Below are 27,816 nucleotides of genomic sequence, written 5' to 3' on the forward strand. Positions count from 1 at the left end.
AGATGATATAGTATAGAACTGTACACCTGAAACCTAGATCATTTTATTAACCAATGTCACCCCAATAAATTCAATGAATAATATAATAAAAGAAAAACACTTCTATTCACAATAACATAAGAAATAACTTAAAATAACTAACAAAGTTAGCACAAAATTTGTATCCTGAAGAAAAAAAAATTCCTTTTTTCTTGTAATTATGCACTTGTTTCTACTCGCTCCTTCCTGTGGGAATCATGCCGCATTGAGTCTGTGCAATCAGGGGCGTCCGAGCCACTGGCCACACCCCACTGGCCACAGTGCCCGGGGTGGGGGGGGGCACTCCGCAGCCCTCCTGCTCTTCCCATCCCGTGGGTTCCTGTAGATGGGTCACCCAGTATCATCTTGTGTGGTCATCAGTGGAGGAAATAGACAGTGAAGAGATGTGTGGCCTCTTCGTATCCACCCCCTGTTACTCCCTGAGCCCAGAAGGGCAGCTTCCTATTAGACTGTTTTCTGATGTTCTGGTGCAGTGATCGGCAAACTCATTAGTCAGCAGAGCCAAATATCAACAGTACAAAGATTGAAATTTCTTTTGAGAGCCAGGATTTTTTAAACCTGAACTTCTTCAAATGCCACTTCTTAAACATAGACTCGCCCAGGCCGTGGTATTTTGTGGAAGAGCCACACTCAAGGGGCCAAAGAGCAGCATGTGGCTTGTGAGCCGCAGTTTGCCGACCATGGCTCTGGTGGTACCTGTCGGGGTGTGTTGGTGAGAAGAGACCTCCTCTCTCTCAGTGTAAGAGGGAGAGAGAGAATACCAGGGCATCAAGTGGGAAGGAGGAGAGAAAGCTGCTATGTGGGTACGTCGGTTTTCACGAATGTTTACTCAATGCCAAGTGTGTGCCAAGTACATCACATCCATTATCTCACTCCCACCCCAGGCCTCTGAGGGTGAGAGGCTAGGGACTTGCCCCGGGTGACATGGTTGGTGTCGCAGGGCCTGGCTCCCACTCTGCTTTGCGTTACAGTCTCTGCTCCTGAGCCCTCCATTGTGCTGGGATCAGGGGGACAGCTGAATGGCCAACGGACAGTCAGGTCAGCCTGACCCATGGCCACAGAATGAATCACGGAGCAGAAGAAACTCTGGAGGGGCTCCGGGGGGGATCCCCAATGGCCCGACGTGGGAGCATGTAGCCCTGGTGCATGTGGGCTCAACATCACACGGCCAGCCTGAGCCAACTGGGCTTCCGACTCCAAGTCAGGGCTCCATCAACAATCCCAACAATCTCTCTTAATTAGTGTCACACCCCCCCCCCCCCCCCCCCCAGTTCAACATCTCTGGTTTACTGCCACGCCTACTCCTGTTGGATCCGGTTCCAAAGTAAACTGTGTTCTTTGAGAGCCGCTGCATACAGATGAGTAGGCAGCCAGTCCGAGCTGACCCACAGGCTCATAAAAACCAACGGGGCCTCGGGCACCCTCGCCTGGGACACCCAATTTCTCGGATCAAAAGTGCCAGGGACCTGCTCACAGCAAGGACCCAGCTGCTTTCTCGGGGACCAAGACATTGAGTTTTTGTCTCAATATTTACTCAAGCAGCCCATGAGGTAAGGGGGTGAAATGCCTCGGTGCCCCTTTGTAGAAAGGAATTAATTCCGCTGGAAAGGTAGCCCCTTTTCTACCATCTCAAATGGAAACATTCCCAGGGGGGTAAAGGCTTGGCTTTCACTCACTCACTCACGGGATGCTCTGGTCCCATGTGGGTTATGAGCCCAGAGCTTCCTCTCCCAGCCCTGAGCTGAAGGGCCCTTGAAGCCTCTGGTTGCCTCATGCCTGGTGCCAGCTCCTCTCTTCTTGGTGGTACACGGGTGTGTAGGTAGAGCGGCTGTCCCTGCTAGCATCTCCCAATGCTGCAAGACCTTGAATAATAGCAGAACCTCTCTCAGGCCTTTTCCATGGGTAAGGGGGAGGGTTCAGGTATCGGTGGGGTCTAGTAGAGAAAAGGCTTAAGACTCACCTGGGCGCAAGGTGTTATTAAGACATTTCACTGGCCTCCGTCAAAATGCCTGTCCTTCGTTTTGTGTGATGCTGCGTGATGCCCAGTGCATGCATTTGGATTTCCCAACATTTGCTCAGCCCCCTGAATCCTGCTGGGACAGCGAATGCCACTGTTCTATGCTCTGCTTTGTGTGAGCCCCAGAAGGAGCAGGCTCGGAGCCTCGTTCTCCCAACACGTCTGTCTTGTAGGTTCAAAGAAGTGTGTCTATTGGGAATGGCAAGCTGAAGGAGAAAATGTGTGTGTGTTTTTTCCTTGAGTGGAGCATCCAGAATGGAGCGGGACATAGTGACTGTGGTAAGGAGGCCGTGGTAGGCGAGGATGTACACAGCCCGGCCGTGGGTGCCTTTCAGACATGAGTGCGGTCTGGGTTGTCCTACAGGGTTGTCCTACTCTGCCTTGTTCCGTGAAAAGGTAGCTGCACTAAGTCCACTAAGATCTCCCAGGAATGATGGGGTAGGGGCATCTGGGAAGGGATGAGCCAGCAGCAGAGCTTTTTGGAGAGAGGGGGGTGTAGGGATGAAGTTGTAAAGAAGCACAGTGAGTGAGTCACTTGTGGGTGTTCTGGGAGCGCTGGCTGTTGATGGCACTTGGTGAAAAGTATGTGATGCGCTATGATTGCCAAGCATGCTCTGCTCCGCGGAGCTCAGACTCGGGGTTTCTCATGCACGTCCCTGTCGTTGGCTCAGCAGTTCATTTTCTTGGCTAGGTTACTAGGTCACCTGGACCTTTCACAGCTCAGAGGGTTCCCAGAGGTTCCACTCTGTCTCCAATGCTTTGCCTTTTCCCATTCCCTGGCCTCCACTGACCCCAGGTTTCCTAACGCCTCAGAGTTCCCACTGGATGGCTTAGGTGTCTCAGCACTTTGATTCTGAGTTTGACCCCAACATTCACTCCTCCTGGTTCTACCATTTAAGACGCTAAGGATGACTACTGTCTTTCTTCTCTTCCTGATTATCCTTCTATTGATGCTATTATTTTTCATGCAGGGTTTTTCCTTCATTTTCCTTTCAACAAACTTATAACGAGCACCCGCTGTGTTTTGGGAACTGCTCTAGTTCCTGGGCCATGATAGAAGAGCCCCAGTCTTCCTAGCAGTTACAGTTTAGGGGGAATGTTCTGGAAATAGGCTCTGACCCTGGCAGGGTAAACACCGTGATGAATGGGGCTGTTATACTTCAATGTAGTCATGATGGCATCATTGCACTCACAGGAAGGACATCCTACATTGCCTACGGCCAACCTCATGGAAGTCTGATCCTAAAATCTCAGAGTAGGCAGGATGGGGCCTGGTGGGGGCAGAAGGCCAGGGCATTTTAGAACAAACAAATGGCATTTACAAAAGCACGGAGGCACGAGAGAGTGTGACATGTACAAAGAATACTTGCTGGGGGTGGGAGGCACGGGGAGGGATGAAGAGAGATGAGACAGGAGAAGCTGAAGAGCGAGGCCATGCCATGAAGGACCTTGTGTTCGATGCTAAGGAGGTTGGTGGTAGTGGAAAACCGGGTAAGGTCCTATTTTTAAAAGGTTGCTTTGTCTGCAAAGCACAAGGTAGACCATTGCTGGGGAAGCCAAGTAGGAAATTGCTAGGAGGCAGAACACACAGGATCCAGTGGCAGACTGGCTGCTAGGATGAAGCGTGGTCCTGAAATACACACCCGAGAGTGGAGTGACCTCATTCAGGAAGCTTCTCCAAAGTCCAAGGGATGAACAAGCTTTGAATGGAAAAGAGCATTTTCTTTGCATTGACCCCGGTCCTCCTCTCCCATATCCACCATGGCCTGTTGGCCCCAGTGAGATGAGTAGATAGTCCCCGGATGTTACGGGGAGTCAGGGATTGCGTGGGGCAGTGAGCTAGCTTTCAGCTGCCGCCTCCTCCAAAACAAGCCCACGGCCACTTGCTTTTCTGCACCTTTGAAATGCATGCATATCGGGGGAAGGAGCCTTTTTCTTCTTTTTCTTTATCCTCACCGGAGGATATTTTGCCATTGATTTTTAGGGAGAGTGGAAGAGAGAGGGAAAGACCGAAAGAAATATCAATGTGAGAGAAACACATCAATTGGTTGCCTCCTGCATGCGCCCTGACCAGGGCCTGGGAGGAGCCTGCAACCCAGGCATGTGCCCTTGACCGGAATCAAACCCAGGATGCTTTGTTCCCTGGTATGATGCTCTATCCACTGAGCCACATTGGCTAGGGCAGAAGGGGAATTTTCAGCACAGTGCGCATGCATCTCTTTCCCCTGAGTGCCTAGACCTTAGATGAGGCTGAGGGTGTCAGTGTCTCTGTCCATATGGCGCCTCTTCAGGCGCACTGGGGGAGCTCTGAGCTGAGGAAGCTGAGCCAAGTCCCACAGGCAGAAAGAGGCAGCGCTGGGCCGCAGCCGCGCCTCTGTCAGACCCCAGTGTCCTCCACACATACCCCCTTCCACTTGGCAGATGTGGCAAGAGTTCTTAAAATATTAAACTCGATCACGCAGTTCAGAATATCTGGAAAAGTCAGCACTTTGGGGTTTAGCTTCTGACCTACTTCAGAGGAGCCACGCTAGCCACATTGCTGTTAGTGCTATAGGGCCCGAGAAGACAGAACGCCAGAATACGCATTGTGTTGCTAGCTCAAGTCACTGTGAGTGCATTTGTTGGCACAAAAAGCAAAGTCTGCTCAATAATTAATTGAGGGCGGTTGACCACAGCAATCAGTTTTAAAGACTCCTGTTTCCCACCTCGCTCTTCTGTATGGCCGTTGGGCATTTTCCAAAGTGGGGGTGATGGGCCGCTTGAGAAGGGGTTTGAGAGAAAGCCATCTGTATACGCTTGGGGGCCACTAAGATCATGCTGATTTTACAGGTTGAGGAAAGGAAGTACAGAACTGTGTCCTGACTGGGTAGCTCAGTGATGGAGCATCGGCCCACCGAAGGGTCTCGGGTTTGATTTCCAGTCAAGGGCATGTTCCCAGCTCCTGTTAGAGGTGTGGTGGGAGGCAACCAATCAATGTGTCTCTCTCTCATCGATGTTCCTCTATCTCTCTCCCTTCCCCCCTCCCTTTCACTCTCTCTAAAAATCAGTGGAAAAAATATCCTTGGGTAAGGATTTAAAAAAATATTAATAAGCCCTAACCAGTTTGGCTCAGTGGCTAGCAGGCATCCTCAAACTTTTTAAAGTGGGGGCCAGATCACGGTCCCTCAGAGAGCTGGAGGGCCGGACTATATGAACTACTAATTCCTACTGTAACACCTCGGCTGCGCTCACTGCCCAAAAAACCTGGCGGGCCGGATCAGACTCCTCTGTGGGCCGCATGTGGCCCGCGGGCCATAGTTTGAAGACCCCTGGTAGAGCATCGGCCTGCGGACTGAAGGGTCCCAGGTTCGATTCCGGTCAAGGGCATGTACCTTGGTTGCGGGCACATCCCCAGTAGGGAGAGTGCAGGAGGCAGCTGATCGATGTTTCTCTTTCATTGATGTTTCTAACTCTCTATCCCTCTCCCTTTCTCTCTGTAAAAAAATCAATAAAATATATATTTAAAAATAAGAAGAAGAAAAAAGAAACAAAACAAAACAAAGAAAGCACAGAACAGTGATGACTCAGTGTAGAGCCAAAAAGGAGAAGGCCTGAGCCATTCTCAGTCCGCTGTCTCCTGGAATATGCATGACTCCTGAATAATATGAACTACACTCTAGATGGCAGAAAATGGTTGGCTGGATTATGTCTCTCGTAGATTTTTCTGAGCAAGCAGGGAGTGTGTGGACATTGGGAACACAAAACAAAGCCTCTCCCAAAAAAGGGATGAGGGAAAAATCAGAGTGGAGATAGACAGGTGGGAGTCGCCTAGAAAAGTGAACCAGAAACAAACCAACAAACAAACAAACAAAAACAACCTGAAGGTCAAAGGGGTCACTGGAGTTGGTTCTCTGCCGGGTTTATTATAAAGGACGTTCAGAGGTTGAATGTTGCCATCCTGGCCATTACCTTGTCAGAATGCATGAGCAAACACCGGGAGAGAAGCCCATACACACGGGACTCCTGGCCTTGTTTGAAAAGAATAGCAGAAAGCAGCAAGAGAACGCAGACAAGGGCCCCCCTCAGAGCTGTTGGGAATCCAAAGATGCTGCACCCCAAGCAGTGGCTCCCCGAAAACTCTTACAGAGGGCTCAGCATCTTCATAGAAAAAAATTCAACCCAACATCATCCCATGAAAATGCAGAGCACTGGGGTTACTGTCCAGCAGTCATTCTAAGGGCTCATCAGCTCACTCATTGCACAGGTGGAGAGACCGAGGTCTAGACAAATCCCATGACTTGCTCGAGGACTCGAGGAAAGATAGAAACCCGAATTCACCAGTATCTCTTCGGAGCAATCACTCCACGAAGACTGGTGTTTTCCTAAATCCATTCCCGTGTGCTCACGCACGTGCCCCTGCCTGCCATGCTCCATCCTGCAGTTACCAAGCCTGGTAAACATTGCTTCTGTTGGGCGCATGTCACCCACCTCCCCCTCTGAGAGCAGATGCCGTTGATGCTCTGGGAGAGTATGAGCCTCGAAGTTCAAGTCCTTTTGAATGTCCTGATGCCCTTGACCCTCCCTCCCTCTCTTACAAGTGCATGGGCACCCGTGTGTCTTGGCTGGCATTCAGGAATCGTGTCCACCAGGGCCTGTCCCCATGCCACTTGTCCCCGGGGAGCAGACTCAAATGGGCAACACAGCCCCGCTGAAAGCAACAGGTTAATACAGTCTCTGCAATTAGAACAGCCCGCTCTCTCAGGTGACTGCCCCAAGGGGAAGGTCCATGCTTCGCTGCCCTTGATTACATTCTTGGCCACTTGCTGGCTCTACCCAGCTTGGCTCTTTGTCCTTGAAGAGTTCCATGGAACTGGGAATATATGAGTAATTGTTGTTGAGCTTCTGATGGGAAAGGACTCCCTGAAACTTCACCCCTTGGAGCCCAAGCCCAGGGATGAGGTGTTCGGAGAGAGAAGTGTGGTCCCAGTCCTAGGTCGAAAGGCACACTGGACCATTGATGGAACCAGGGTCCTCCAATGCTGCTGGGAAGGCGGGCAGTTGGTGAATTACTCGTGGCATAGATAGGACTTGAGTCGGATTCAGAGATAAATCCCTGGGGCACTTAGAAAACCGTGGGGAAGCCCAGGCTGTGCTAATATGTGAAGACACAGTCCCTACTCTACGGAAGTCTCCATCTCACTGGGAGGACTGGCGGGAGTGACAGGTACATTCTACCTGCGGGGTCTCTCTGACCCAGTCTGTTTCCCAGGCCGCCCCAGCGGGATGGGGTGGTTGAGGAGAGAAGGATCATCTTTCCTCCCAACTCCTCCATCCCTGGAGATGGAGAGGAGAAGGGAAGTCCCGAGAGTCACTCAGAAGAAGGCTTACCTGGGCCAGGTCTGCGAATCCTTTGTCCACATCCATCCTGTGAGGCCTCAAGGTTTCCTTCCCATCAGTATGCACACTCCCCACAGCCAAGGCCCAGAGGGGTGAGTGGGGGGATGTGTGGACAAGATTCGGACTTTATTGCCCTTTCTGCTCATATACACCTGCCTTTGGCTGATGTTGTACAGCCTGTGGTGGCTTTGCACAGACAAGGATGCTTCTGTAAGTGTCCTGTGATGCTGAGGAAAGGGGTGAGAGGTGTGGGGAGGAGGAGTGGCCCAGTCCAGCCTGGTGCTGGGAGAGACCTCACTGGGGAGGCCAGCGCTCAAGGCGAGAAGCAGCCCATTCCTTCCCACGGTCTGACTGCAGGGACCGTGAAGTGAAGCAGGAAACAGGCATCACTTGAGGTCATGGGCTTACATGGCTCTCTGACCATGAAGGCCTGGCTGCCTCGTGCTTACTGAAGACAGGAGGACAGGAGAGGCAAATCTGAGCGTAAGACTTGGGGTTGGACATGGGGAGAAGCTGGGCCTGAAGGGGTGTGGAGAGGCAGGGGCAGGCTCACAGGGAAAGGGTGTCAGTTGTGGGCATGTAGGCTGCTGAGACTGGGAACCTGTGTGCAGGGCATGGACAGAACGGTGCTGGCTTTGCCCCCAGGGCTGTCCCTCCCTGCCGTGGAATTAATGGAAGTAACCCCAGACATTGTGCATAGCATGTGTTAGCTTTAATAAAATATTTTTAGTAATTTCAGAGAGGAATGGAGAGGGAGAGATAGAAGCATCATTATTGAACAAGGCTCATTGATCAGCTGCCTCCTACACACCCCACACTGGAGATCGAGCCACAACCTGGGCATGTGCCCTGACTGAGAACCGAACCCTGACCTCCTGGTTCATAAGTTGACACTCAACCGCTAGACCACACCTGCTGGGCTGTTTTTGCTTTTCAAACAATTCCAGGCAGGCCCATCAACATGGCCCCCAGGTCCCAGAGAGGAAAATCCCTGCACCAAGGGAGGGCCTGCAAGGGCTCAGTCCATGGACTGGTCAGTGGGGAACCCACCCAGGCTGGCGAGGGGGCAGAGTCAGAGTTTGAGCCCTCCCCCCCCCCCCCCCGAGCCTGCCCTCTCTCACCTTGGCATTGCCACCCCCACCATCAGGGCCACCCAGTGCCCTTCTATTCACTGATGCTTTTCAAGGTCACCTTCCTTACTGTGGCTTTCTTAGCCCTTATCACAATCTAGAATCACTGAGTTTATTTGGTTCCTTTTAATTATCTGTCTTGCTCTCTCCACCTCCCCGAAAAGCAATCTTGTTAATGCTGTGTCCCCAGCTCTGAGCACAGAGCCCAGCGGGTGACAGACTCTCCATAAATATTTATCGACAGAAGGACAACAAAGGGGGGAAGAGAGGGATGCAAAACCAGGGGTGGGGGTTGGGGGGGGGGAGGTTGAGGCCTGTCCTTTCCCTCAGCCTTCCTGCTTTTCCTCCCCTCCCTTAGGTCGGAAGTCACCCATCCACCCGCCACCTCTTTAGGGACACGTGGTAGAAAGACCCGTATCCCTTGGGTTCCCCTCCCAGCTGTGCCTCATATAAGCCACCCAACCTCTCTAAGCCCAGTTCCCTCCCTCGCTCTCCGTTTGCTCTCTGTTTTACCCCCGTGTCTTTCGGTGTCTCTGAACTTTGGCACATGGTTTAGCTGTTTTTGCACGTTGGAAAACACTTAAACCCTTTGCTAATTAAAGAAAGGCTTAAAATGGGTAGTTTTGTGATCATGGGAACCAGTGGTCAGAAGCACACATATTTCTCAGACACATTTCCAAACACCATCCTGAGTTCGAAATATGTGAGATGGATGTGCCACTACAAATGGCAGGAAACTTAAGCTTGACTTAAAAAGCAGAGGACATGCCCACAAATGCAATGGGTGCTTATGAACGTGATGCCCTGGGGTGCCAGGGGTGGGCGCATCTCTCACACCTGCCCAGAGCTCCTGGGGCCGGAACCCCTGCTCCCAGCCCTTAGAGAAAGGATGGTGCCGAGTCCGTCAAGCCCTGCGCTCCAGCTGGCCCTGGGTCTGGAAGGCTGGTCACGCTGACCTCCCAGGAAATGCAATCGGTCTGGCACAATCGGATCTTCGTGGTCTAACCTAATCTCACCGTTTTAGGAGCAATCCTCTCTCTGTCACCATTAGTGGTGTTAGCTTCCACGAACTGGCCACATCTCAGACCATCGTCCATTTGATTGTAAATTGAATAAGCAAATGAAAACATATTCAGCTGCAACTTATAGGAAAATAGCTTCTCTCTCTCCTGCCTCTCTTTTTTATTATATTTATTTTTATTGATTTCAGAGAGAAAGGAGAGGGAGAGAGAGATAGAAACATCAGTGATGAGAAAGAATCATTGATCAGCTGCCTTCTGCATGTCCCACATTGGGGATCAAGCCCACAACCCAGGCATGTGCCCTGACTGGGAATGGAACTGGGATCTCTTGGTTCATAGGCCGATGCTCCACCATGGAGCCACGCTAGTCGGGCCTCCATCTCTCTTTAGACAGACAACTGAGGCCTCCTGGGTGGTGTTTGTTAGAAAGTGGTGGACAGATCAGACTAAGTCTGTGCATTGGTGAAACTTGCAGCCCGGGAGGACGTGAAGTTTCATTTAATCAAAAAATATTTGTAGATTAGATTTCCTACTGAGGAGTCAGAGGAAAACAAGGGGCTGCTTACCTGAAGTATATATTCTTCAGAAGGAAGCTAGACACGAAGTGAGCACAGTAAACAGGTAAACAAACCCCAAGATGACATCTGATGAGAGCTGGGCAGAAGCTGAAACGAACGGAGTGTCAGGGTTGCCTGGGGCGGTGGTGTCACCTCAGATCAGATGCTGAAAGGCCTGTAAAGAGGTGACAAGGAGCCGAATCCCAAGAGAACTAAAGGAGCCAGCCACAGGGAGACCTGGAGCAGGGCAGTCCCCAGGGAGGAACAGAAGTGCAGGGAGAAACAGCTGGCCGAAGGGCTGGTGGGAGCACAGCGAGATGAGCTGGGGCTGGGAGTGCGGCCGAGCCCAGGTTACCTAGGGCCTCGAGGTCACAAGGGCAAAGGGGAAGCAGGAGAAGCTAGCAAGACAGCAGCGGGGCCGAAACCGGTTTGGCTCTGCGGATAGAGCGTCGGTCTACTGACTGAAAGGTCTCGGGTTCGATTCCAATTAAGGGCATGTACCTTGGTTGCGGGCACATTCCCAGTAGGAGGTGTGCAAGAGGCAGCTGATCGATGATTCTCTCTCACTGATGTTTCTAACTCTATCCCTCTTTCTTCCTCTCTGTAAAAAATCAATAATATATATATATATATATATATATATATATATATATATATATATATTTTTTTTTTTTTTTTTAAGTTAGCAGCAGGATTCCATGTACAGGTTGAATACCTGTTCCTAGGGAGGAGGGAGACAGCACAGAGGTCCATGAGCCGGTGATTCTGTCACAGAGAACAAGCCGGATGCTGTGGACAAAGGTGGCAGCAGGGAGAGGGACTGAGGAGGGCAGAGAGATTCTGAGTCTATTTGCAGAAGGTGCAGGCAGACTTGCTGATGGAAAACAACCAGGACCGAATCCAGGTTGCACTTGAAGGAGGGGCTGGTGGTGGCCCTTCCCGAGCCGAGGACGGCCTGCGCTCAACAAAATAAAGATCACACATGCTGCATGAAGCGCTCAGAAGGAAATGAAGAGGGTGCTAAGAAAACATTTTCAGAGAAGGCATTGCAACCCAGGATGTGCTGCCCTGGGGTGTCAGGGGTGGGCGCATCTCTCACACCTGCCCAGAGCTCCTGGGGCCGGAACCCCTGCTCCCAGCCGTTAGAGAAAGGATGGTGCCGAGTCCGTCAAGCCCTGCACTCCAGCTGGCCCTGGGTCTGGAAGGCTGGTCACGCTGACCTCCCAGGAAATGCAATCGGTCTGGCACAATTGGATCTTCGTGGTCTAACCTAATCTCGTCGTTTTAGGAGCAATCTTCTCTCTGATCCTCAGCCTGGCCCCCACCTTTGTTAATTTCCCCCTAGCAGCCATATAAACAAAGAGGTCTCTCTCTGGGCTTCATGGTCACCCAAAGTGCTCCTTACACATCTCCTTTATAGTTGCCTGGAGACCATAGTTCCCCCTCTTCCCGCCTCCTGCAGAGGGTCTAGGGGGAGAGCCAGGGAAGACTGGGGTAGGCAGGCAGAGGCTGCTTTCCAAGGCCTGGCATCTGCCAGAGTGGATGCTACGCCCCTCTCTGCATCTCCTCTGCAGCTCAGGAAGGCACTTCTGAGGTTGTCTTAGGTCTGGTAGGAGAGCCAGCTGCCTGCTCAAATCCAGACCCGAGAATTCACATTTCCTCCAAATGCCAGCTCATCCTTTGGCTGGCTCTCCATCTGGGCTTGTCAGCCCTGCTAAGCAAGGAAGGGGCTGCCATATGGAGGTTCCCCATGCTGGGGCCTCTGCTGGACCCCGTCTCCATGCTGGGAAGCAGGTACTATCTCCATGTTTCCATTGTGATGGACAGCAGCCAGGTTCAGAGAAGCAGAGCTGTTTCTCCTGTGGGCGAGTGGAAGGAGTTGGGTTTAAAGCCACATTCTACCATCTTACATCCTGTCCCTTCTCTGCCTCCAAGACACCTGTGAGCCCAACATTGGCTCTGCCAGCCCCACTGCTGGCCTTCGGTGGTGACGTTCTCTCGGTCAGCACTGCCCACAGTGCAGACCCCACACCCCCAGTGCCCAGGGGCCAGCATTCTGATCAGTGCTTAGACCATTGTTCATCTCTTTACAACTCCTGGTGGTCTTCTTCTCTTCTCTTCTCTTCTCTTCTCTTCTCTTCTCTTCTCTTCTCTTCTCTTCTCTTCTCTTCTCTTCTCTTCTCTTCTCTTCTCTTCCCTTCCCTTCCCTTCCCTTCCCTTCCCTTCCCTTCCCTTCCCTTCCCTTCCCTTCCCTTCCCTTCCCTTCCCTTCTCTTTTTTCCCCCATAAGGCCAAGGGCAGCCCAGAGGGACCATGGCAGGCCCAGAGGATGTGGAGGATGTGGAGATAACCGCTCTATTGAAAATGGTACAATTGCCCAACCAGTACCATTGTTCAGTGGTTGAGCATTGACCTGTGAACCAAGAGGTCATGGGTTTGATTCCCAGTCAGGGTACATACCCAGGTTGCGTGTACAGGGCAGCCAATCAATGATTCTCTCTCATCATTGATGTTTCTATCTCTCTCTCCTTCTCCCTTCCTCTCTGAAATCAATAAAAATATATACTTAACAAACAAAAAAAGAAAAGGGTACAGCTGCTGGGAGTATGAAAGAGGAAAAGTGAAACTTAGGTGTGAGCAGAACAAAAAGATAGTCACCCCCCTCATCCCCCCACCGCCCCCAGACTCCCAAAAGCAAACATAACTCACCATGAGCTCCAGGGTCCTGTCTGCTCACTAACATCTCATAGTGGCTTTCAGTTTGTTCTGTTTTCCAGGCTAATCAATTATATTGGGGAGTGAGCTCTGCAGGATGCAGGCGGCCTGCTCAGTCACGCACCACCAGCAGCAGAGCTGGAATTCAAGCCAGACTGGCCCATGTGCCCAGGCCAGACTGCGGGGCGCCTGCACGCATTCCCCAGGTAGACGGGCCTCGGCGCCTTTTGGAGGAATTAGTGCCACAGAGGACACTGCTAGACTTTTGTTTCAGCCCCAAGCCATTAGTTACTTAATAAGGTCGGGCCTGCTCCCCATGGCGTGTATGAGTCCCAGGAGGCTCTGTTTAAGGGGGGCAATTGAACAGAGAGATGGGGGGCGGGCTGCTTGGTACATTCTGTCTTGCTCATGCTAGTGGCCTGGTTCAGAAGCATGCTAGCCCTGCTTTGGGAAAGGGCCAAAGCCCTGGGAACACACAGTGGGTGGTTTTCTTTCTTCCCCGGAGGAGTCCTGACTACGGACTCACACAGCTCTCTGTCTAGCTGTCTGCCAATCAGGCTTCCTGCCCCTCATCTCTCCTGGGGGGAGGAGGGGAGGGAGAGGGTGATATGGGGGCATGTGAGGTTTGAAATGGTCCCATGGAATCTGGCTTATCTTTGAGGTAGTGGGGAGACTCAGAGAGATCTGTTTAAAGAAGAACTGGATGATTGACATCACTGACCCAGGAACAGGAAAAGGGCTATGGGCAAGGAACACAATGCTAGAAAAAAATTAAAACCTGTACTGAAGCCAAAACCAGTTTGGCTCAGTGGATAGGGCGTCGGCCTGCAGACTGAAAGGTCCCGGGTTCGATTCCGGTCAAGGGCATGTACCTTGGTTGCAGGCACATCCCCAGTAGGGAGCGTGCAAGAGGCAGCTGACCGATAACTCCCATTGATGTTTCTAACTCTCTATCTCTCTCCCTTCCTCGCTGTAAAAAAAATCAATAAAATAGAATTTTAAAAAATTAAAACCTATACTGAAGGAAAGAGAGAGAGAGAGAGAATGAAATTGAGTTCCCACGGAAGGATGAGCGAATGTGGGAGGTCAAGAGGAGGCTGGGGCTGTATGCAGCAGGATGGGGTCAAGGCCACATAAATGCCCTCCTGCCCTCCCCCCTTAGGGCATCCTAGAGATAGTCTGTGACCCTAACGGCCTGCTCTGCTTTGGGGAACCGCTCACCTGGCTCCCAAGCACTTGACTTTAGCTTGACCTCTGGCCCCAGAGGAAAGAGGTCAGAGTGGGCAGAGCTGAGATGGGGCTTCACCCTGGCACTACCAGCTTGGGGTCACATTGTGCACAGTTCTCCCCCTTGGAACTCAGTGCAGGTGGATGCTGAGAAGTGTCCACGCTCTGCTCACTGGTTCCGCCCATCACCACCTGGTCAGGTGGGAAGAAGAATGTCTCCCGAGATGCTGATAGAAGAGACGCTGCCCCATATGCTAGCAGAGCTTCTGTTTAAGAGAGAGGACAAGCAAAAAGATGCTTTCTGTGACCAAGGCTTGTGTGTCCAAGAAAATCATTTTGGTGGTGGTGCCTCTAGACACAGTGGCGGCTGGCTACAGGAGGGAGGTGCCAAGTGCAGCTGAGGCTCCAGCAAGAACCTAGGGTTGTGCTTCTGGCTGGTGCTGGAGGGAGAAGTAGAAAGGGAAGAGGAGGAAATGAGGACTAAGACACGAAGAAGAGGGATGAGGATGAATTGGGGGGTGGGAGGGAGTGGCATGGGTTGCTGACTCTCTTCTATGCAGTAGGCAACTTTACCTGGGCTCTTTTTTCTGCACCGGCTGTATTGAGATAGTAGTAATTCCCATGCCATAAACCCACCACCCATTTCAATGTACAATACTGGTTCATTAGCATATTCACAAAGTTGCACAACGACCACCACAGTCAGTATTAGAATATTTGCATCACCTCAAAAAGCAGCACCCATACCCATTAGCACTCCTTCCCCAGGTTGTTTCGTCCCTCACATCTTGGCAACCACCGATCTATCTTTCTTTCCCAATAGATTTGCCTACTGTAGGCCTTTGTACAAAAGGAGCAATCCGATATCTGGCTTCTTTCACTTAGCGCAAGGTTTTTAAGGTCTTCCGTGTTGAGCACTCCTTTCTTATGGCCAAATAATATCCCATTGTATCTATAGGGAGTGACAAAAAATGTATACACACTTTAACAGCTGATTGCTCACTTAATTTTGAAAATGAACTCTATGTTAATGAACACTGAATTTATAATCCTTCAATGTGTGTTTACATTTTGGGGGACATCCTGTGTATACCTCATTTTATTTCTTGGCTCATCCGTTGATGGCCACTTGGGTTGTTTCTGCTCTGGGGCTATTCCTGCATGAATAATGCTGCTATAAACACTTCTGTATAATTTTTTTATGCATTTTCCATTTAATCATCATTACAAATAAGCATTGCAATCACCAATTTATTATGGAAAAACTGCCGCTCGGAGAGGCTGAATTACATTTTTTCAGACAGAAAACCTTCTTTTGATGTGATTATGACAGAAGGCAAAATCAGGGGAAATAATGTGGAATTTAGCTTCATGCTTTCCGGGTCATGATATACACCAGTGAGTCAAAAGAGATGAAAGGAATGAGGGAAAGTGCGTCACAGGTCTGCTGAAGGCTCCACTTGCCTTCTCTGGGGAGCTAGGTCTCAGGGAGGGCTCACATTGGCCCTGTCTCTCCCCCCAACCTCACCCTGTGGCTCTAAGGTCTGGGTTTGGGGGCCCCCTTGTCCTGCTCACCCTCCTGACTCAGTGGCAGACAAGAGCACCAGTAAAGAACAGCTCCAAAACAGTTGCTGGAGTCGCTGGCCAGCCTTGTGAGGAGCCAGATGGCAGGTCTCCGCAGGGGCACCCCATTCTGAGGAGGGCATCCTGGGTGAGCTCTGCCCGCTGAAATGAGGCACCCCTTATGGGACCCACCTCGGTTCCAGGCCGGCTCTGTGGCATGGAACCACAGGGTCACCGAGACTCCTGGCTCTGCTCCCCACACCTCCGGGGCTTTCTCAGAAAGCACTTGGACATGGGAGAGTGGTGGACGTGCCGCCCCATTAATGCACCTGTGAGGCTCGGCAGGACCCAAGCCAACGCTGGTAATCATTGACCCTCAGAACCCCCGAGGCAAAGCAGGAGAACCGGTAGGAACACCAGCTTCCCAGCTAATCCACTGCCCGGACTTGGTCCTGGAGCCCTGCCCTTCCCGGGGCCTTTCTGGAAAGTGACTGCAGCCTGGACACTGGTGCGGAGCAGCCCAAGTTCAAGGCACCGCAGATGATGACGTGATCGGATCCTTCATGCAATGCACGGCTGGAGCTTGAAGGAGACATTGGTGGTATTACTGAAGGTGTTAATAGCTTGATCACTCACCTCCATGTCCAAGGACTGTCTCAATTCTTTCTGCCTATCTGTAAGATAGAGATGAAGGTTCCCGTTTTTTCAGATAAAGAAATGGGCTCACTGAGCCTTAGCTGATTTGGCTCAGTGGATAAAGCATCAGCCTGCAGACTGAAGGGTCCTGGGTTCAATTCCAGTCAAAGGCATATGCCCGGGTTGCAGCCTCCATTCCCAGTAGGGAGTGTGCAGGAGACAGCCAATCAATGATTCTCTCTCATCATTGATGTTTCTCTCTCTCTCTTCCTCTCCTTTCCTGTTTGTAATCAATAAAAATATCTTTAAAAAAAGGAAAGAAATGGGCCCACTGAGAAGTTATGTAGTACTGAGGATTAGAGCTAGTAAGGGGCTGATCCAAATTCAAACCCCAAACACCCACTTTTTAATAACCTGCTCAGTGGGCCCCTTGATGGGGCTGTGACCAGGAAACTTCAGATATCATTAGAACAGTGGTCGGCAAACTGTGGCTCTCAGTTTGCTGCTTTGTTGACTAATGAGTTTGCCGAACACTGAGCTAGAACATGGGTCTGACCAGCAGGCACTCAGAATCCCCTCCCAACACAAGGACCTGGTGCCCTGTGCCTACACTTCGCATGCCCTCCAAGCTGGGCTACCCTGCCACAGTTCCTTTAGCTGTGGGAAGGCATCATGAGTCCTGGCCCCCCAGTGCCTGTAGTTATAGCATTCGCTCACTTATTCCCCAATCTGATATGTTGCCAAAGCATGGAATGCTGAATGCTTTCTTAAAAACAGAGTGTACTTGTTGCAGACACACAGGAAAAGTATATTCACTGCTTCAAGTCCACATGGAATCCATTCATTTCTGGGCTGCAAGTATAATATTGTATGGGAGGGAGGGGACTTGAACATAAATGGGGATGGGTGGTCAGTCACTCCTTTCTCTTTGAGAAACTGACATTTAAGTTTCTTTCTGAGAAACGACCTTTCAGTTGAAACCAAGGCGTGAGTCTGGAGGGGAGAGTAGAGGACCAGGTGTTCCCAGCAAGGGAAATAGCACGCATGGCAGGCTCAGAGAAGCAGAGCCACTCGCCCAAGTTTCTATGGTTGGTATGAGGCAGGGCTGGGCCAACGTGTTCTTGTCTCTATAGCCCCTGTCTGTTGCTTATGCTTGACCTTGGCATTCAATGAATATTGCCCAGCTGACTGACTCCAGGCCAGGATGTTTTGCCTCTGCTAGTGGGAAGTTGCCCTACCCTCCCACACTCCCACACTAGGCATCACCGTCACAACACAGTAATCAGTAACTGCACGGTACATATCTATAGATGCCTCCCAATGGAAGCGGGCATTCCCATAACTCCAATAAGTTCAAGCCAGGACGATCTCTAGAAGCTTCCAAAGTAAGCACAGAGCTCAACAGAACAACATCTGCAGCTGCCTCCTCAGCTGCTTCCCAGTTCCTTAAGCATAACTACCATTGGTGAACTCTGTCTAGCATTCGAAGGCCCTTCTCATGCTATCGGGGCCCGTGACCTTCTCTTCCAACATATACCCTCGGATCTAATCCAGTTGATTCTGTGCCCTCTCCAGGGGGTTCTCACCCCCCCCCCCTTTTTTTTTTGGTGCTTTTGCTCATGCTCTTCCTTGTCTCTGGAAACCCATCCCATCTCCACTAATGTAGACCTTTCAGGTTCAGTGTCTAGAAGAGGTCTGGTCTTTTGACAGCTCTTGACCTCCTATGATCTCTCCATTGAGTAAGAAAACATATGGAAAGTCACCATTCTCCAGTAAGTGTTTTCCTTCCCTCCACATTGCTTATTAACTACTTTGAGTATGCCAGAGGGCTCAAAAAGCAAGAGCTTCTCAGGCCCATCTAGATTCTTCTAGATCTTTAGCTCTTTTGACTTTCTGCTTTGTGACCTCTGCACATTGCTTACCTTCTCTGAATCTCAGCTCCCCACCTCCTAGGGTTGCTGTGAAAATTAAATATGTTAATGCATGTAGGAGATTTTGCACTTGTGCCTTGCTCACACCGTTGGCTTTCAGGGGTGTGTAATTCCACAGCTCCAGGGGATACCGTTTGTACTGTGCTCTAGGGGGCGCTGGTCTGCTGTTGCTGGGAGCAGGGTACTGATGCTCTCCAAGGCATGTTTCATTGTCATTTCACACTCTCTAGAGACTTTTCTCAGCCATCATCTTTCTCTTCATCATTTTAAGCTGCACGTTTTCACTTTTGCCTTCTCTTATCCTAACTCTGGCTCAGTCTGATGTAGAACTCCTGAAGCTTAGAAGAGAAGAATTCTTAGGAAGTCTTTGGAATAGAAGTCTAGTAGATCCAGCTCTGTGAGTGTCTCATGGCTTCTAGGGCTCCCTCACTCTGCTCTCACCACCCCACGGATGTGTTGCTCTTGCTTTAAAACTTGGAATCAGGCAGAGAGGAAGTACCCCCTTTTGGTCCTTGTTTGCATAACTAGCATTTGCTAAATACTTTTATAAACAGGGATAAAGGACAATAGAAAAGCAATATTGAAAGTACACACAGAGTGTCAGCTTCTAAGGCTCAGGTTTTTCTGACTCCACAGCAAAGGCTGGTAAGACCCTGCAGACATCTAGCTTGGGCCCAGTTTCACCAGGTCCCAGGCTCCACTGTTGGGGCCATCACACCTCCTGACACTTCCTATTGGGATCCAATACAGGTGCCATAAAGAGATACAGGGCTCTGGGGTGAGAGTATAATCATCTCAGGATGACCAATGGCCCTGGGAGACAAGTTAGCTAGATAGAATTTAAGAACTGAACTTGAAAATTTTAAGTCATTTTAATGATTTTTTTTGTATTTAAATTTGGTTGTTTCCTTGATTCTTTACATCCTGATGCAAAAGCAAACATACCAAAGTATGCACATATGTGTGTGTGACTTCTGGAAGTAAGGGAATGAAATTGGTTCTCACCAATTGGCATGAAAAATGGTTTTGAGGAACCATGGGGAACCTCACTGAGAGAGTATTAGAAAGCACTGCAATAGAATTTGGGCTGGTTGTAGGGGATTTGAGTAATATTTAAGGAAGCAATACTTTGCTCTGGGTTACATGTCAGGAGATAGGGGCAATTCTATGATTATGCTACTAAATCTCATTATCTAGAATAGGGGTGTCGAACTCAATCAGAGAAGGGGCCAAAATCTAAAATCCAGCCTAAATCGCGGGCCGAATGGTTTACTGAACAGTCATAAACTGTCATTGTGATGGAAACGCAGCGGAGTGCAGTGATGACAGCGCGGTGCGGGCCACATTGCAAGGCCTGGCGGGACGGATTTGGCCCGCGGGCCTTGTGTTTGACACATGTGATCTAGAAGGAGAGAAGCTTGGTGTGAAGCCATAGCCATTACTGGTGAAGACACAGCGATCCACTCATTATAACCAGAATGACAATTTTTGTTGTTTTGATTAGTTAGACAATGTTTATTCTTTGTCTGGGTTCAGATGTGAATGTGGAGTGGTCTTTCTGATGTTGATGTTCTGTGAGAGTGTGTTCAACAGGAGGACACCAAGACTGAGTGAGGGTGCCAGGCTAGCTCTCTGATGCCAGAGCTGCTTTTCTCCTTTCAGCAGGCATTTGTATTTTATCAGTGATGCCATCAAATTTCCAGTTAATATCTATGTAAGAGAACAGCATTGCCCTGCGTACCACGCCTCTGTTCAGCCTTGCCAACCATAATTCTCTCCCTCTCTCCTGTTTCACCTCTCCAAGAGAAGGCTTCTGCCTGATTATAGAAAACACCTTTCTATAAACATGTTTGCCCTTCCCAGATCTTCTGTTCCACACTGGGCTCCGATGCCATAGACATGGATGAATTGTCACAACGTTGGTCACTTTCTCTTAGAAGTCTTTCCTTCATTTGGCTGTCATCGCCACAGCCCATGTGACCCTGCATACCAGACACTAAATGGCCTGGGTCAGTGACTCCTGGTTACACTGCTCCCCAAGCTTCAATTTCTGAATTAATAACAGTTGCTACTATTGATTGTACAATCTCTGTGTTTTAGGAATTTTACATGTGTGATTGCATTGAAAACACACCTTTGAAAGTATTATAGCCATTTCACAGGTGAGGAAACTGAGGCTCAGGAAGGCTAAGTGGCCTGATCAGGCCACCTGGTCATTAAGTAACAGAACTAGGGTTCAAATCCATGTCTGTGAGTCCTCGAGCTGGAGTTCCTTCCACTCTGCCATGCTGCCTTTGGTTATGGCCTATGCTATGAACACCCTGGACCAGGTCTCCCATCCACTGTTAGCCCACCTCTGTAGTTATCCAGCTGATGCTACTGGACCAGCTGGCTCCAGAGGCACCTGCAGAACGTAGTGTGCCTTGGGAGAGTACCAACACCATAGATCTTGTGATTCCCTGGCTCTTGTTCCCAAACTCACTTCTCTGGATGGAGCCAGGTGCCCAGGAAGGCCTGTGTGGCATCCCCACCCTGGACACAGAAGACTTGGGGTTCTTTGGTGGACAAGGCATGAGCAGACACTCAAGCCAAGGGTGGGCTATTCCTAAAGTGGATTCTCCAATCTAGGCTGGCAGAGTCCTGAGGTTCAGATGCCCCTTTACATGCCCATGAGGCCAGGAAAATTGTTTCCACCAGCTTTGCCAAGTTCTATTTAAGAACCCAGGCTGACCCCAAGTGAACTGCCTAATAGTGCGAAAGGCATCAGAATTAACTTGTCTCAGAATTACTGAGAAAATGGGACATGACACCTTCTGCCAACTATAGGTTTCAGATATTAAAATGGTAGTTCGAGGGGAGGGGGGACTGGATGACTGAGGCTCCTTGGGGCTCTGAGGATTTGCAAATTCAGCTGGGTAGCCATCCTCCGACAGCCTGAGACTGTTTTCATAGAAAACAGGAAGACCTCCTAGTCAGGGCACCTATTTATCCTCCTAGCAAAGGTGTGTTGAAGAGTATCAGCTTGCCACCCAGTCTATTGGGTCTCCTCTTTGGTGGCTGCTTTTAAAACCCTGTTCTCAACCCTCTCAGGGTGGTACACCTGTTGTACTGTAGTTATTGATGTATTTAATCTGGAGCAACTTGAGAGCAGGTACTGTGACCATCTTGGTTTGATGTTCAATAAGTAGAGTGTTTTCTCGGTTATATTAGTTAAGAAGGCACAGGACCTAGCTGAAACCAGTTTGGCTCAGTGGATAGAGTGTTGGCCTGCAGACTGAGGGGATCCCAGGTTCGGTTCCAGTCAAGGGCATGTACCTTAGTTGCAGGCACATCCCAGGTAGGGATGTGCAGGAGGTGGCTGGTCAATCTTTCTCACTGCTGTTTCTAACTCTCTATCCATCTCTCTTCCTCTCTGTAAAAAAATCAATAAAATACATTAAAAAAAAAAAAAAAAGAAGACACAGGACGTCTCTCCTAAAATATCTGTCAGGAGCCACATAGTGACAACAAATTCATTACATTTATGCACACATTGATTAATTGATTTATCTTCAGTCAACACACATGTACAGAGTTCCTACTAAGTATCCCCAAATGCCATCTTTAGGCCTTAGCACCCTTAGATAAGGTTCCCCCCTAAATCACTCCCACTTTTTTCTATCCTGGTTGGTATCATACTGATTGTTGTTTTTCCCCAGTTCATTTGCATCTCTTACTCCCACACTGGACTGGAAACTTCCACAGGATAATTCCCTGGTGTCTACCATGGTACCTGGTACATATTCCAGAATTAAATATCAGTGTTTGGTAATAGTAGACAAATACATGAATGTATACATAAAGGCAATGAGTGTTTTGTCAGTTGATGTGTTTTAGCAGGGGATGGATACCCATCTGACAGAGGTCTTTTAGGGACCAATCACGTTGCAACAGCCGATTTCTGGAGCTCATGTTCCCATTCAACTGTGAGCCCCTTGAGAACAGGAACCAAATTCTATTTGTCTTTGAAATCCAGCATGATGAGCATACACTCAATGTTTGAAAAGCTTACAAAAAGTATTTTCTGAGAGTGGACTGTTTACAGAAAGCTAATGCTGAATTTTTTGAATCATTCACTTGCTTTGCCGGGCCAATCCGAATACCTTGGTAAATATTAGCTAATATCCAGCCCTTTGCTTGCCATTAAGATGTACTGATCTCAATAGAAAGTAACCTAAAATCGGTGGGTATTACATAACCCAGACACCAGGGCCAATCTGGAATCAACCAATAGTTTAAAAAATACATATGGGCTTTGTCTGTGGTTGGGTTAAATGCCACTGTCTAAGCAAAGTTGGATGTGTGCTGCATACCTTGGGGTCTGCCGTGTGAAGGATGGCTTTGATCAAAGGATGAATTTATCCTGTAGTCTTGCTTTCTCTAGGTATAATTTTTCTCACTCTCTGAATAAATAAATAAATGGTATATGTGAAAAGTACCTTTCATAAAGGCCAGATTTTATTTTTAAAAAACCCAACAATAAAGGCTGCTTATAAATTTCACTTTCTTACGTAACGGGGTCTGTTGTCCAGAGAGATTAACATGGTATCTTGTTGCTTTCTGGTGTGATCTTACCTTCATAGTACAAATATGTACTTACCTGTGTCTATGTTTTCACCTGTATCTTTGGGAACACCTGGACGTCTCACCATCTCGGGGTGAGTCTGGGAAATTGAGGATAACTAATTGTTTTGGTCAAAGTTCTTGGGCACAACCTGGGCGACACAGCAGGGGAGCCACCGAGCGTGGCAAGGAGAGGAGAGAAATGTCGGAACACAGCATGCCTGCTGCCCAGGGACCTCAGCTGGCGGCTTGTCATGTCTTAGCATGACGGTATTCAAGCCATGTGAGGTTTCAAAAGATAAAATACATACCCAGGCTGGGGCTCGGTCTGAGAATAAACAATTGCCTTGGTTATACCACACAACTATCCAATTGGAGTGTTCTCAAGCTAGTACAAATTAGCATCCGTCCACGGACGAAAGAATAAACTCTATTAAGCTGGGTCTGAAACAAATCAGCCTGCATCCAGAGGCCAGCTCCCAACACCACTTCCTTGCCTTACCCAGCCATGGATGCTTCAGGTCAGAATATATTTAGGATGAAGGTGAGTACGAACCATCTGGGGAAAGCATCACAAGCTGGTTGCTGTTGTTTCAACTCTTTGCAAGGCCAGGCGGACAATATTTTATTAGCAATATAGGCATGGAAACCCAAACTTATCTGAGAGCTAGGTCAAGGGGTACTATTCACTCTACAGAAATATTCTTTATCATCCAAAGTGAAATGAGCCTGTCCTCAAAATTTCAAATTGCCACAGCTGTGGTTGTCTCTTAACCACTTCTAATTGGTGTTGGCTTCTTGTATTTTTACCTGCTCTCAGACCATGACTTTAAGAGAGACTGGAAAAGGGTTGCAGGGGGAAAACCCAGAAGCTGGTATGTTAGGAGTCATCTCGGAAATGATAATGTATTTCAAAGACAATGTGAATTCAATTGATAAAAATTGGCTTTAGAATTTAATATCTTGTGTGAGGGCCACTCTATGAAGAGCTTTTGACACGCTATGCACTACCATGAACCTGAGAAAGGGAGACAGTCCCAGTGAATGTAAGCAAGGTGAAAGGCTGTGTGTGCAGAGAAAGGGGAGAGCATGGGAAAGAAGGAGCCCATGTCTTCCTCCATGAATCCAATTTGGGACCATCCCCTAATACTCATGGGGACTTGAAGTTGGGTGGGATGTGGGCAGGCACTGCTGTTTGTTCTCTTCATAGCATTAAAAGAATATAAATCTTTAGAACCTGTCCTTAGAATTTCAAATCACCACAGCTGTAATTTTCTCTTCACCACTTCTACTTGGTTTGTTGGCTTGTATTTTCACCTGGTCTAAAATCATGAGCAAGAAACTGTGGAATATCAGTTTTGTTTGAAGTTTATCACTGAGTTGGTTTCGCTTCCTAGTTTGTATGAATAAACACATTTTTGAAGGGGGTTTTGAAATCTATTTTAGAAACTTATTTGCATTTGATTAAAAATATCACGAAGACATGGGTCACCATGGTGAACGAGCTTAGAGTGGCAGTAGGTACGCCTAAGGTTGTCTTTCTTGTGTTTATGTCCCCAGGTGTCATCATCATTGGCTGTTTAGGGGGAAACCCTTTCATTCTTTGCTATAAAACGGAAGTCAAAATAATGTCATCGATAAGAAACCATTGATCAGATAGCAGTTGAAGAGTTTAATTCATTCACTGACTTATTTCATTTATGTTTTTATACTAAATAGTAAGACATAGACTGTGCCAACAGCTAGGGAAGAGTGAGTTAAACACGATCCTACCCTCACAGAGTATTAGAATTGAAGTCAGAGCTCCCAGTCCTTTAGCTTGGGAGCAGGGAAGAATGTGTGAGAGATTTCTGGTGACCACCATATTACTTTTGGGGGGGTGTTGGCATACCACAAAGAGAGAGTAGAAACAGGTTTGCAGAGGCATTGAGAAAACTTCTGCCATCAGATGGTAGGACTTGACCAAACTATACTGAGGAACTGGGCTCTAAACAGCGCCCCGCATTAACACAAAAAGGAAGTTGATTAATACTTCTCTGAAAATGTCTCAGGGAAATTTAACTTTAGAAAAGAGTGTTTCATAACTGAGAGGCGGTGGGGAAGAGGCTCTTCTGGACTGACCAGCAGGGACCCTCATGCTCTCCGTGTTCTCCTGCCGCTTTGTACATGCCTGGATGGGTCATTGGGATTATCTGAGTCTCAGTTCCTTCATTTAATAAATGAGAGAACTGAATCAAATCAGGATTCTTATTTATTGATATGTATATGCCTCTAGCAGGACACATTTGTGAGCTATTTATTTCATAATCACTTATTTTTATATATTACAAAAAATGTAAATAGTGCATCAAGCTTCTGCTTTCACGGATATTTTTACTTAATATAAAGCTAAATTAATTTTTAATATATATTTTATTGTTGATAGTATTACAGATATCTTCCATTTCCCCCCTTCATTACCCCCCTCTTCTCCAAACCTTTATTTACCGCCTCCTTAGGTCTTCACTACTCTATTGCATACCATGTCCATGGGCTATGCATATAAGCATATAATTGCTTTGCTTTATCTCTTCTCATCCCCCCAAACCTAACTTTACTTTTTTTTTTTTTAAAGGAGAACTTATTTAAAGAATAATATAAAAATATCAGAGTACAGGTCATGATGGTTATCACAAACTTTTTAAAGGTTGTGTGCGATTAAGGTTGGGAACTCTCTTAGATTCTTTCCAATTCTCTTTCATTGGGTTAGTTTTCCTCTTTATATTGAAGCAATATGGCCTTCTGGTGGAAAGTTTCTATTGAAAATAGAATTGTGGCATCCAGAATAAACTTGTCAGCTTGCCAAATGGTCAGTAATCCAGATTGTTTGGAATGTCTTTTCATAAACAGGTAGTTCTTTATGGGTGTCATGCACGTCACTGCTGCTCTAAATACAATTTTATTTTGTTTGCCTTTCTTTGATGTGTTCTCAGATCAAGGTGTTGACAGAAAGAATGTTCAAATATCTTCGGAAATGGTTTGTCACTCGTTTTTTTGGGCATCCCCGGCGAAGAACAAGGCTGGTTTCCAAAGATGGAAGGTGCAACATAGAGTTTGGCAACGTGGAGGCGCAGACAAGGTTTATATTCTTTGTGGACATTTGGACGACGGTGCTTGACCTCAAATGGAGGTACAAGATGACCATCTTCATCACAGCCTTCTTGGGGAGCTGGTTCCTCTTTGGCCTCCTGTGGTATGCTGTGGCCTATATTCACAAAGATCTCCCCGAGTTCCATCCACCGGACAACCACACCCCTTGCGTGGACAACATTAATGGTTTGACCTCAGCTTTTCTGTTTTCTCTGGAAACACAAGTGACTATTGGCTATGGATTCAGGTGTGTGACTGAACAGTGCGGCACCGCCATCTTCCTGCTCATCTTCCAGTCTATACTCGGAGTCATCATCAATTCCTTCATGTGTGGCGCCATTTTAGCCAAGATCTCCAGACCCAAAAAGCGTGCAAAGACGATTACCTTCAGCAAGAATGCCGTGATCAGTAAGCGGGGCGGGAAGCTGTGTCTCCTCATCCGAGTGGCCAACCTCCGGAAGAGCCTCCTCATTGGCAGTCACATCTACGGGAAGCTTCTGAAGACCACGGTCACTCCTGAGGGAGAGACCATTATTTTGGACCAGACCAATATCAACTTCATCGTTGATGCCGGAAATGAAAACTTGTTCTTCATCTCCCCACTAACCATTTACCACATCATTGATCACAACAGCCCCTTCTTCGACATGGCGGCAGAAACACTCCTCCAGCAGGACTTTGAGTTAGTGGTGTTCTTAGATGGCACTGTGGAGTCCACCAGCGCCACCTGCCAAGTCCGGACATCCTATGTCCCAGAAGAGGTGCTTTGGGGCTACCGATTTGCTCCCATCGTGTCCAAGACCAAGGAAGGGAAATACCGAGTGGATTTCCATAACTTCAGCAAAACAGTGGCAGTGGACACCCCTCACTGTGCCATGTGCCTTTACAATGAGAGGGATGCCAGGGCCAAGATGAAGAGAGGCTATGACAACCCCAACTTCACTTTGTCAGAAGTCAACGAGACAGATGACACTAAGATGTAGCAGCAGCTTTTCAACACAAGGAAAGCCAAGTTTCGAACACACATAGTTACTAGCAGCATGATGAAGCGATCAACAATGTGGGGGTGTGAAAGCAGACAAAAGCCACTCAAGTTCACCAGCACAGTGGTCGGCAAACTCATTCGTCAACAGAGCCAGATATCAACAGTACAATGATTGGAATTTCTTTTGAGAGCCAAATTTTTTAAACTTAAACTTCTTCTAATGCCACTTCTTCAAAATAGACTTGCCCAGGCCGTAGTATTTTGTGGAAGAGCCACACTCAAAGGACCAAAGAGCTGCATGTAGTTCGCGAGCCACAGTTTGCAGACCACAGCCCCAGCACAATGCCCCTGAACTCCATAACCGTGATTCTATAAGACTCTACAAGGCTAGTGCAGTAGATCATGCATTGTATTTGTAGGGAGCTAGAATATAGAAGTCATGGGAGCTCACTTGAATATGATTATTTAAAATCATGCAATGTTAATAGAAACAGACAAAAGTCTCATCAGTTTAATGAGATCAAATAAGGTATTTTTAAAAGTTTCCTTAAAGAAGTTATGAGCTTTATATAGGATCAGGGAAAAAAAAACATATTCTTGTCTTCATTCTACTGATAAGAAATAAGTCACTTTATTTATTTTTTAAAAAATTTATTGAATTTTGGGGGTAACATTAATAAAATTATATAGGTTTCAGGTGTACAGTTCTATAATAAATCATTGTATATTGTATTGTGTGTTCACCAGCCCAAGTCAAATCTCCTTCCATCACTATTTTTCTCTTATTTACCCTCTTCTACCTCTCCCCTCCCCCATTTCCCTCTGATAATCATCCTATTGTTATCTGTGTCTATGAGTTTTTGTTTTCTTGTGTGTACTTAATCCCTT

At 48.1% G+C, this 27,816-nt stretch overlaps 1 protein-coding gene across 2 annotated transcripts; it reads left to right on the plus strand.

Annotated features, from left to right (window-relative positions):
- Positions 1 to 1,380: 1,380 nt before the first annotated feature.
- KCNJ1 (potassium inwardly rectifying channel subfamily J member 1) lies at positions 1,381 to 27,570 on the plus strand. 2 transcript variants are annotated; one of them, XM_036449584.2, is made up of 2 exons: positions 1,381 to 1,589; positions 25,787 to 27,570. In XM_036449584.2, exon 2 carries the CDS (start codon positions 25,808 to 25,810, stop codon positions 26,924 to 26,926), a length of 1,119 nt encoding a protein of 372 aa, XP_036305477.1. In that variant the 5' UTR covers positions 1,381 to 1,589; positions 25,787 to 25,807; the 3' UTR covers positions 26,927 to 27,570. The 2 variants fall into 2 exon arrangements, with proteins under 2 accessions (XP_036305477.1, XP_036305476.1); XM_036449583.2 differs by lacking the exon at positions 1,381 to 1,589 and adding an exon at positions 23,207 to 23,358.
- The last annotated feature ends 246 nt before the right edge of the window (positions 27,571 to 27,816 follow it).

This window comes from Pipistrellus kuhlii, unplaced genomic scaffold (genome assembly GCF_014108245.1).
Source record: "Pipistrellus kuhlii isolate mPipKuh1 unplaced genomic scaffold, mPipKuh1.p scaffold_m20_p_20, whole genome shotgun sequence".
NCBI lineage: Eukaryota > Metazoa > Chordata > Mammalia > Chiroptera > Vespertilionidae > Pipistrellus > Pipistrellus kuhlii.

What these genes read in the sequence shown, in the direction of transcription:
- KCNJ1 (XM_036449583.2), top strand. Translation starts at nt 23,323, where the DNA reads ATGGATGCTTCAGGTCAGAATATATTTAGGATGAAG. An exon ending in AGAATATATTTAGGATGAAG is followed by an intron (nt 23,359 to 25,786) that starts GTGAGTACGAAC and finishes ATGTGTTCTCAG; the next exon opens with ATCAAGGTGTTGACAGAAAG.